Here is an 11925-nt window from a genome sequence, read left to right as displayed (position 1 = left end):
CGTAGTAGTCGACACATCGAGCTTATTAGCAAATGAGCCATACTGTGCTACCTTCATCAAATAGTTATTCAACGGCGGTACTCCAATGGGCTGGGCACACTAATTCATTGAAGTTTAACTCGCTGTTGTAGGCCTTGACAACTCACCTACTTTACTGCAATGACCTTGATTATTCGGAGCCAAGCAAAATATACAGCGATATTCGCACATATCGCAGCTGTTGATTGGAAAACAGAATTCACTGGTTTAAATGCTAACAATTACTACCAGCTCCTAGTAAACGCTTACAATGAAGCCATTAAACTACGCATCCCATCAACAACTACTCTTTTTACTGAGAAACAGGAGCAAAGGATAAAACCAGGTCTTATTAAGGCGGTTTAGGCTAACGCGTCTCTTGGGCTAAGTACATTAATGCAGGTCGGAATACGCACAAATTACTCGAAGAACCTCATCGCACCGCAAGCAAAAACGTTGATAAAATGGTAAAATCTGTCATGCAAAACTACAAAGAGAAACACGCCAGAGAGTCCAAAAGCAACTCTAAACGCTTACATGCGAAACAAACAGAGCATTAGAAACACTAGTACATTGCTAGAAACAGCCAATAGCAACATCGCTACCGATACCGGCTATATATACTCATTGTTGAATAACAATTTTCAATCGGTTTTTGTTTTGGAGCCCGAAGGTCCAATGTTAGCCTTTGAAAGTCGTACTGAAGCAATTTGTGTCGTTAATCCAACAAGTTTTTTAATCGTTGTAGTACAAAAATGCCTCAACTACGTTGATGAAAGAAAATCAACCGGCTACGACGACTTACATCCACGGGTCCTTAGTAAAGGTGCGGCTACCTTTGCCGAGTCTTATTTTCTTATCTATAAGTGCTCGTTTGCAACTGATGTAGTTTCCAACTTATGGAGAAAATTGAATGTAACGCCTTTTTTCAAGAATAAGAGTAAACTTGATGCATCAAAGTACCTTTCTTGCTCACTCCATTCCATGCAAAATAATGAAAGTACTTTTCAAACAAGCATAATAGAAAACAGCGTTACTAATGGCTTAATTACTCGAATGCTGCATGGTTTTGTTCATTGCAAAGATTGTGTCTAAAACCGTTAGAAACTTAGGACATCATGACGGAAGCAACTCATTGCAGCCACACACTAGACGTTATATACACAGACTTTGCAAATGCTTTTGACAATAAACACCATCTTCATAAGTTAAAAACTGACGGTATTCAAGGCGCGCTCGTAGACTGGATCTCAGTTTGGTTACGCAACAAAAGTCAACAAGTGGGTATCACATCTGAATGGCAAGTGGTAACTTGTGGGGTGCCTCAAGACTCGGTCTTGGGCCCATTGCTCTTTGTAATCTTGATAAATGACCTGTCTGACAGCATCACTTATCATATGGAACTATATGATGACGACTGTGAAGTTGTTGACATAATTAAAAATGAGATGGACCACATCACTCTCCATGCTGACATTGACAGAGCAGTGGAATTTTTCCATGTGTCATTTCATATAAGCATATTAAGGTTTGATAAGCCTAAAAAAATAAGTTTAATTTCTTCCATAATAGCTGCAGGTAAACTACTTTTTTATTTATAGGATTGTTTACTAGTGATTGCCATTTGCACTAGCAGTTTTTACCATTCAAACAAAACTGCTGACGAGTGACTTCGTATGAAAACTTTGTGCAATGGTAAAGTACGGTTATTACAGAATTTCTCATACTCAGTTATTTTTGTTTTGCCTAATAGCCATTACTACAAAAGTTTGTATTGTTTTATTATTTTTTATTGCTTATTAGTCATTCTCCTCCATCCCGGATATTTTCAAGCCATTGCTTAACAACTTCCTTTTTAAATATTTAACTTTTTACGTAAACAACAACCTATTCTTTTTTAATAATAAACAATACATTTTAGCTTTTCGGGGATATAATCACCATTTAGCTTACTTTGAACAACTATTGTAAACAAATTTGAGTTACCGGCTCTAATATACTATACCTTGAACATACTTTTGAATGAGCTGGAATCTTGCACTCCAGCAAGAATACACTCCAGCAATCATACACTCCAGCAATCATGCACTCCATAAAACTGCCATGTTTCATTTGTTAATATGCCACAATCAATAATGTCATCATTGGAAGCATTTGTCTATACCTTCTTTACACTCCTTATGTAATTTATTGCTTTTAAGATCATAGTTGTAATTTGTAAGAGGCGGTGGCTTATTCATTATGGAAGTAAAAGTACACACTTCTTCTCTACCACGTCCAGTTTCATGAAATGCCATTACAGCACGTAAATTTACTTTGTATGGTTTTAAACCAGAAACACTGTAATTTAAAGACAAAGATAAATGAAATGTATTTTTAAAATCACAGTTTAAACATCGGAAAACGGTTCCAAAAGAAATTTAGTTTTCAGTTTACTTCCAATTTAGATTTTATAGTCTAAATAAAAATGTACTTTAACACATAATTTTTCGTTTTAGCAGCTACTTTAGTTAACTGTATTAATGGTAAGGCTGATTGTTTTAACTAAATGCTCAACACTGATTGCTTAATGGCTCTTGTAATCTTTAATAAAGTTATAGCTCAAGACGGATAAAAATTATGTTAACCGGTGGAAATAAATGAAACTGTGAGTACTTATGAATTACACTATTTAACTTATATTTAAATATAGTTTGGAAAATAGAATTAAACTTCTTAATTTAATTTCAATTTCAATTTAAAAAAGGCAAGCCTTGATGACTTTCTTTAAACAGAGAAGGCAGAGACAACTATTTCTAATTTTATTTATAATTCTAAATTTTAATTCTGATGCAATATGTCAAATTATTGTGTTGAATTCATTTTAATTTACAAAAAATGTTTGACAGAAAGTTAAATTTGCATCATTATTAAACATTGATGCATGATTTAAATCTGTTTTGAATTTTTATTGCATAGTTATATAATATATGTTAACTCTAGAAATATTGCATATACTTAGACTTAATATGCATTATATAACATTGAAGTAATAAACATACAAAATTCAAAATAGACTTAAATTCTTAACATCGACTGCGTTTACGTTTGATAATATATTTGGTTTATATCTCAAATTTAACTATAATTTTATCGCTTTTATTATCTTTGGGAGTTATCAATAATTTTAATTGGTATTCAGTCTTTTCAAAGTTACATTGAAGTAGTCAAGTGACGGCGATAAGTTTATCTTTCATATGTGCAAAATTGCACATTTGAAAGATAGACTTATCGAGTAAGTGGACTGATGAATAAGACTTATCGAGTAAGTGGACTGATGAATAAGACTTATCGAGTAAGTGGACTGATGAATAAGATGTAGCTACGGAATATTAAAATAAATTAGATAAATATTTTTACTGTTCATTGTAAAAGGCTTCTTGTGCACTATGTTTAATGAAAATAATTTGCATTCGAGATCATAGACGTTTGTTGTTGTTTGTCTCAATTTTTTTTTAAATATATTTGTTTGTCTTAATATATTTGTTTTAATAGCCACCAATGTCAAATACAGTCACTTACAATCCATGTTAACGTTTTTCGATTTGATCTTAGGTCAATTTTTTGACTTAAACATCCTTTTCTGATAAAACTTGTACTTCCCTGCGAACCTAGTTGTATGCTATCTTATATTTGACACCTAAAGTTGGCGCAAGAGTCAACCAATTGTCATTGCGCTCAGCACATTCAACAACTCTTCTTCTGTTATTTAATGAAGATGTTCAAATTGTTTGTATTTCATGCCAATAATTTGGACAAGTTGAATTTTATCGTTCCAGAAGTGTATGTTAACAAATTTGGTGAAATAAACCTTTACACTGTTTCAATTTAATAAAAGACTTTCAATTAATAGTGTATTGACATATAACACAACGATCTTTTATTTTCATTATTATTACTGGTGCATACCTTAGGAAATGCAGGATTACTAAGTTGTTGATATTTATAAAGAAATTTATTGTTTACTTTACCTGAAGGTCAAAGAGTTCATCCCAGTTCACACCTGATGAAAGCTTTTTAAAGTTTTCAATGGTCATCCTTGACTTGTCAAAAAATCATTGATTTGTCGTGTAATTTTAAAAGATTTTTAATTACATAATTTATATAATTTCACTATCTGTTGATATATATATTAAATTTTTTACTTAAAAATTTAATAGAAAATATATATTTATAGTTAATAAATTTATATGAATAAAAAAATTTATTTTCATAATTCCATTTAAGTTCAACAGTTATTTTTTCAAAGGTAATTTCAAACACCTGTCTGTCTTGAAAATGTAAATAATTCAAAACAGGGATGCGGGGACTTTTTTTGATGTTTGAGACAAGTAACTTTCATACAAAAAGCAAACTTCAAGCTTTTTCAGGTTTTTATCAAATGAAAGTGCTTTACATAAAATCGTAATGATAGGATTTAAGTAAATTTATGTTTGTTAAAATATATACTTATTTTATTAAATAATATTTAGTGTTCAAAAGCAACGACCATCAAAGATATCGCTTTTAGAAAAAAAGGTTTTTTGTAAAAATATAAACTTGGACTTGTTCCTCCTCACTTTTCAAAGAATATCTTCCAAAATAGTAAAAATAGATATGACACAAGAGGAACGGGAAACTTCAACGTACCTTTTAAAAAAAGCAACTCTCTCGCGCTTTTCTATTTCATACCGTGGTCCCTATCTATACAACAAATTATTATCAAAAAATACGTAACTGGAAAAATCGAATGACTTAAATTCTCCAAAAACTTTAATAAAAAATATCTTCTTAAACACTAATAACTATATAAATTTTTATTAATCCAAAAATCTTAAAATTAGCGTATAAACTAACTTTGTGCCGAAAATATACAATGAAAACTCTAAAAAATAAAAATACTGCTAAACATGCTTATTTATAAATACGTGAACGACTATGTATGCCCTAGAGAGCAAATCATGTACTAACATATTTATGTGTATTGAAATTAAATTTGTATGACTTCTTTTATTCTTAAACATATTTTGTTATTAAAAGAAGTAGTTATGTTAAAAAAATGTATATATATATATATATATATATATATATATATATATATATATATATATATATATATATATATATATATATATATATATTATTTTATAAACATCGATAAATAGGAATTTCTCTCGATACTAAAGTTCTTATAAAAATTAAATTTAGTTTCGAGAGAAATTCCTATTTATTTATGTTTATAAAATAATAATTTAAATACTCTCATACATGATGTCTACATTCAATATATATATATATATATATATATATATATATATATATATATATATATATATATATATATATATATATATATATATATATATATATATATATATATATATATATATATATATATATATATTGGTGTCATGAAAAAATTAAAAGTACCATGGAGTCTTATCTGCTGCGCAGACCCATATTTTATTAGTATAATTTTTTTAATTTTGAGTTTGGACCACTTTTAAGGGTTGCCCAAGTGCCTTAAAAGTCATATTTTAGACTTTTGAACCCTTTTTTTAGCCCATTTTTGGCACATTTGAGCAAGTTCTAAAACTCATAAAAAATATTTTTTTTTCGTTCAAGAGTTTCTACTTAGGTAGAAGAACCAAATAAAAATGCATGCTAATTTTATTTATGGGAAATATTATTTATAAATCTGTGTACAAAATCGCAAATTTATGCGATTTTTTCCAATTATTGCATATTACGGTAGCTTTTCAGATATTTTGAAGTTTTTTGAAAGAAGCACGATACATATGTTGCATAAAATTTCAAGCAAGTTCATACAACGAACTTTTTATTAAATTATATCTAAAACAAAGTATTTTTTTATATTTATTCACTATTTTTTTATTTTTCTTGGTGGTCTTGCTTTTTGCTCCATACTTGCTTTTGTAGTTGTTTAAGAATAAAAGCAAAAGTCTCCTCTTTACATTTTTAACAAAATCATTGCTGTCCCTTATGAGCTTAACAGTTCTTTTGTTGCAACCATTAACTTCTTTTTAATTATTACTATTTTTATTAATACTATTGTAAAAATGATTTACGTAAAATAAACAGCTTGTGAACAGCATAGAATGATCTTGATGTAAAACAAGCATGGAATGACCTTGATAAAAAAAACCATGTAGGTTTTTACATAATTGGTTACTATTTTTGTAAAATACTATTTTTCTTTAGCACATACGTATTAATTTCACTTTTGTGCTCAAATTTCTTTTAAATTTTGAGTATAACGGTGTTAATTATGGGTTCCTGTTGAAACTTTATCAAAATATTATCAGCAATGGTTCTCTAAAAAAGTAACTCAATATCTCAATATCTTAACTTGTTGGTACTTATGATGTATTTAATTTGTAGCAATTTATTCTCAATAAGAGTTTTTCTTGTTTTCTAGCAAACAGCAAGTTCTATAGAGTTTGTTTGATTCTATAGTAACTGTAACGTAGTACATATTAAATATACATAGGTATGTATATTTTTTGTGAAACAAAAAGTAATATCTTACTCTTTTTCACACAAAAAATATATATACCTATGTATAGTTAATTATTTATTCTAATTTACTTTCATTTTTGGCTGGGATTACAAGGAAGTACTACGTTAAGTTTACATTTTTGTGCTTTCTGAGGGCAAGTACAATTTTTGTTAAATATGGTATGTGTAAATATGGTATACAAGGATTCCAGTATGAAAGGTAACCAAGGATTTCAGTATGAAAAAAATGGTTTTGATAATTAAGAAAGCATAACTTTTTCTAAACAAAAAAATTAACAATTTTTTTTTCATCCAGGATATCAAATCCTTTTAGCAAATGAGAAGTAAAATCAGATTTGAGCAGAATAAGGCTTTAAATCTATTAAACAACACACATAGTTTATGGAAGCTTATCTTATTGTGCTAGGCTTAGTTGATAAATAAATGTGAAGAAAAAGGTGAAATTGCTCAAATAATATTGGCGAATATCCATCAGCATAAATGAGAGCAAACATAGAGGTCCTCATTTTTTTAGATTTCAGTGGATCAAAGCCACCAAGCTTAGTTCAATTAGTCACAGAAAAATTGTGGTTCTTGTTCCTTATGATAGCCCAAAGTAAAAGTAGCTGTCAATGGGTGAACCCGCTACCCTCCGCCTCCAAATACTACAATTGCTAGAATTTCTAACTATATATTTCTAACTATATTTTCAGGATGCAGTTTTTCATCTTGCTGTTGTTAATCATTACTCTGAAAGAACTGCAGCCTCGGCGCAGTAAAAGCGCGATTGTGTCAAAAGCGAGAGATCCGTGTTTTAAAGCCAGCTTTAAGCAAGTTTTACTTCATCAGTAAAGGAGGAAACGTGAATTTCTTGTTAAATGTTTTTCTGCGGTGCTCTGTAATTAGACCATTTGGACTTCTTGGATTATTTATGCACCTAAAATAAAAGGTGAGTTAAAAATAAAAGCTGTTAAGCTCATAAAGGACAAGATTGGTTTTGCAAGAAGTGAAGAGAAGAAACAGATTTTGCTTTGTTTCTTGAATAACTGCAACAAAAACAAAAGAAAAATGAATAAATTTAAAAAAATATTTTTTTCAATAATAATTTAATAAAAAGTTTGTTGTATGAACTTGTTTGAATTACGAAGTTGTAATGATTAAAGAACAAAAAATTAAAGAAAAAAAAAAGTTGGTTCGCCTTCACCGTGATCACTGAAACATAGCTGTTTACTTTTACCAGAATAGGGTACTTAAGTAAACAAAATAAATAATAAACGAATATTTTACTTCTGGAGCTAGCATATTGTGAAATATGCTAGCTCCAGAATATAAATATTTGAAGAAATATTATCTTTTAATCATTTTTCTAACAAATGAAATGAAGTTGAGTAAGTTCTTTAACAAGTAGCTTGGGACAATTTAGCAGAACAAAGTAATCGAATAATAAATAAATTAAATAAATTTTTTAAAGAAAGAAACTTTTTTTGCAAAAAAAGGTGTTGGCAAAAGTGTAGTAGTGTTCCAGATAATTACGGTAATCGGTAATCGGTAGCAATAAATTAATTTTAGGCGGTTGAAAACTCTTTATAAGCTTCTTGCCTTTATATCTCTACCTAATATGAACCCTTTTGTCTATTACCATTGTTAAAAGCAAGTTTTCTGGTTGTGCAAAAAAAAAGCGTTTCTTTCAATTACTGGATTTTTTACTTTCAGTAAATCATTTGCAGGAATCTTGACAATTTTATTACTTCAAATCCATTTTTCTACTCCATTTGTAAAGTGTTTACTTTTTTTGATATGTAACCATACAGAGACATATGGTTTTAAAAGGAAAAAAATCAAGATTTTATGCTCCTCTGATAATGCTTTAAGGCTCAAATACAATCGTAAGACTGTATTTGCAATTGTTAACCACCTTGAATTGTTAAGCACCTACTTCGTCTAACGTTTGAAACGAATGCTAGAATGTCAATTTGTTGAAAGTAACAGATAAATCCCCCCACAGTAGTGATCTTTTCCATATTTTTTAACTGTGTAAACAGCGCCAATTTTCCATCCCGTGAAAATAACAGCACCATTGAATCGCAATGCATCTAGTTAATGAAATGAAAATTTGGTTTCATTCAAATATAAAATAATGCTACTAACAATGTTTTCAGCAGACCAATGAACACTTGAGATAAGTTCTTGTAAGTTCTCCATAAGTTAGAGGTTAGTTTACAGATAATTCAATTGGATGACAAAAAATTGGTCAGTTAAAGTCGCTACGAGTAAATTCTTTAAAAACTGCCGTAACAGATTGTTTGAGGATTATCAATTAATAAAAACAAAATTATATCAAAATGAGCTGTAGTGGCGGTAAGCAAACTAGTTTTACAGTACAAATACTGCAATGCAATCTAAACATTAATTTAAATATTCAAGTACGGTGTGCTAACTCAAGACGTAAAACATTTTTCCATAGATATCCTAAAGACATGTTTTCCACAAAAATAATTTTTTTCCGACTTAAGAGTTAAAGGGATTGAATAAATTAAATAGTCAAACATTTATGATGATGGGTGGTTATCACAATTGAGTTGTTTACCATATGTTCTATATGTCATATGTCTTTATGTTCTAGTCTTTAATTTCTAAAGAAAGTTACTAAAAGAAAAAGCTAATTAAGAAGCAATATTGTACCAGTTACAATGATAAGAATCAATCTTAAGTCTAATTTCTAGCATCTTTTTGTTTAAATTAGCAACTTTAAGACACTCTGACAAGCAATATGATATATCATATCTAATTCTAATCCTTAAAAAAAACTATCCATAAAATTTTTAGCATGAACTAAAATGAAAATGAAAGAAAAGTCTCTTATTAACTTTATCTAAATTTATGTTTTGCTCCTTCACTGAAATCGGTAAATTACAAACAAACCATGACGTACCAGATATATTCTTGTATTGTCGTCAATCTTCTCAGGCCATAATTTATAATTATTCATAGAAATAGACGAAACAACTTGTGCAGCAAACACTTCATAAGAACTTGACAAACTTTCTATTTTCTCGCCAGTATATATGGATGACTTTGCGACAAACCAGCCTATACAACGAATATGTTGAAATGAGATAATAAGACGAAAAGTTTAGAAGTTCTTAACAAAAGCTAGTAAACCATAAAAATCAACAGTGTATTGATGTTAAGGACCGGCGAATATTCGGTAAAATTCGGGTTACTAAATTTATTGAAACGCGAAGTTGACTTCGGCTTCGACTTCGGTGCCGAAGTTGAAATAGAAATTCGGCTTTCAGTTAAATTCGGAACAATTTCAAAATTTCATTTAACTTTCAGTTAAATTTGAAAGCTATAAACTTTTTTTCATTTTATAAAGAAGAGATATAAAATATATTACATGTTTTATGTATATCAACCAGTTTCAGTGCGCAGCGGCCTTGTTCGTCAAGATTGAAAAGTGTTTCGGAGTTAAACAGTTGAAAGAGGGTTGGTAACCAATAAAAGAAGTAGATTCTCGACTAAAGTGGCCACCTCGGCATTAGGAACATAAGTTCAGTAAAAAAAGAAAGAAAAAAACATGTTAGAAATAAATTTGAGTCAATATTCGAAAAATTTTTTCAGGCACAAAGTCTATTCATCACTCATTAATTCTTATTTATCGCTTTCAAAAAATCTTAATTGTAAAAAACAGGTGAATATGTTCTTAACGATCCTAATGTTCTTAACGATCTTTTACCTTTATAAAATTGACATTCGAAATTTTTAAATGAAAAGTGTTACTGTTCCTTTATTCATGTTCGTTCAAAAACATTAGGAGGTGTAAAGATTCCATAAATTAAGTTCCTATTACTACTGAATTTTTAAATTTTTTATTTTGATGCAAACTGTTTTTGTGTGCGTATATTTTTTTGATGAATTAAAAATTACTTTGCTTCACATGTTCTTCGTCATGTTTTGAATTATGGTTAATTACAAGCTAAAAAATAATAATTTTAGTTTATAAAAAATGATTATATAGCAACCGCGACGGAGTGGTTAGAGCGCTTGCTTTAGAAGCATGAGACCTAGGATTCGAAGTAGGCTCTGATCATATTTTGCACCATAGGTAAGCAAGGAGGTTTGAACTTCCTAGTTAAATAATTTTCTTGTGTACTCCTTGACAAAACCATTAGGTTTTCTTGGAACACCTAAAGCAAAAAACAATAAATTTACACAAGTTCTTAAAAAAAATTATCTTTCAATTAAATGTATTTTTAAAATCCAAATTCGGCTTTCAGTTAAATTCGGTGTACGCATATGATCTAAATTCGTCTTTCATTTAAATTCGAGTCTTAAAAAGACGACTCCGCCGGTCCTTAATTTGGTGTTTTCAAAGAAACACTAATCATTAACTAAACTAATTTTTTCAACTTCGTTGAATAGGCAGGTTTGGCCCTTAACCACGCATATGACAGATATTTCCTCTTCAACAATAATTTTGAAGAAATTTTTTCGCGTTAAAGACTGCTTATTTCCCAACATTTACAGCAACATTTAAAAGAACTAAAAGTTGATTTACAGAGATGTTTTTAAGTAGTGCTCCAGTATTTTTGTTATGTAATTTTTTCTTTGTCTTTTCTTTTTCTTTCTAAATGACGCTTCTCTTAATAAATTATAGAATAAAACGTCTACTTTGTACTTTCAAATATATTTTTCCGAAATTATTTGTTAAACCCTAAATTAAAAAAAGTAGGTATTTCTACCTTAGGGTAGGATTTGTTATATAGCCTTAGTTAGGTATAATTTTCAACCTTTTAAGATACCTTAAGCAAATTATTAAAAAATTTGTTATCTGAATTTTAGAGTTAAATTACTATACAAGATTTTGTATAGTTCTTTGTATGATTAGGTTACATATTTAATATACTTTTAAAGTATTACTTAGTGCTAGATTTAATATCCTTGGTTTTTGGTGTTTTGTTATCATTTTGAAGAATGTCTTAATTGTTTGTTCATTGGAATTTTTTTATAAAAAATAATAATACTTTAGTAGATATTCTATTATAGATTACATTGATTTGGGTTTTTCAGACTTAAAGAATAAATTATTTGTTTTCATTATATTCTATGTTGAGGAAGACTATAAAGAGCTAAGTTTGTACTAAAGTTTAATCTTTTAGGTTACAAATATCACGATGAACCTTTTAGAGAAGAACCATGATGAAAATGTTTCTGTTAGAGAAGAATATTTCAACAGAAACAGGTTAATCGTGAATCTTTTTCTGTTAGAAAAGAATATGAAATAGACATATACAAGGTCGTTTCATTAGACTCTCATCAATCTTAAATTAGGTATTTATGAATAATATAAATATGTATACACATTTA

The 11925-nt window shown here is 29.1% G+C and overlaps 1 protein-coding gene across 1 annotated transcript; it reads left to right on the top strand.

Moving 5' to 3' along the window:
* Positions 1-555: 555 nt before the first annotated feature.
* Positions 556-1113, top strand: LOC136090961 (uncharacterized). Its single transcript, XM_065817940.1, has one exon. It carries the CDS (start codon positions 556-558, stop codon positions 1111-1113), a length of 558 nt encoding a protein of 185 aa, XP_065674012.1.
* Positions 1114-11925: the final 10812 nt, after the last annotated feature.

Source organism: Hydra vulgaris, chromosome 14, assembly GCF_038396675.1.
Source record: "Hydra vulgaris chromosome 14, alternate assembly HydraT2T_AEP".
NCBI classification, from domain to species: domain Eukaryota; kingdom Metazoa; phylum Cnidaria; class Hydrozoa; order Anthoathecata; family Hydridae; genus Hydra; species Hydra vulgaris.
This window is presented reverse-complemented; position numbering and strand designations above follow the sequence as displayed.

Bases quoted from the DNA above. Each gene is read 5' to 3' on its own strand.
- LOC136090961 (XM_065817940.1), top strand. From the start codon at position 556: ATGCGAAACAAACAGAGCATTAGAAACACTAGTACATTGCTAGAAACA.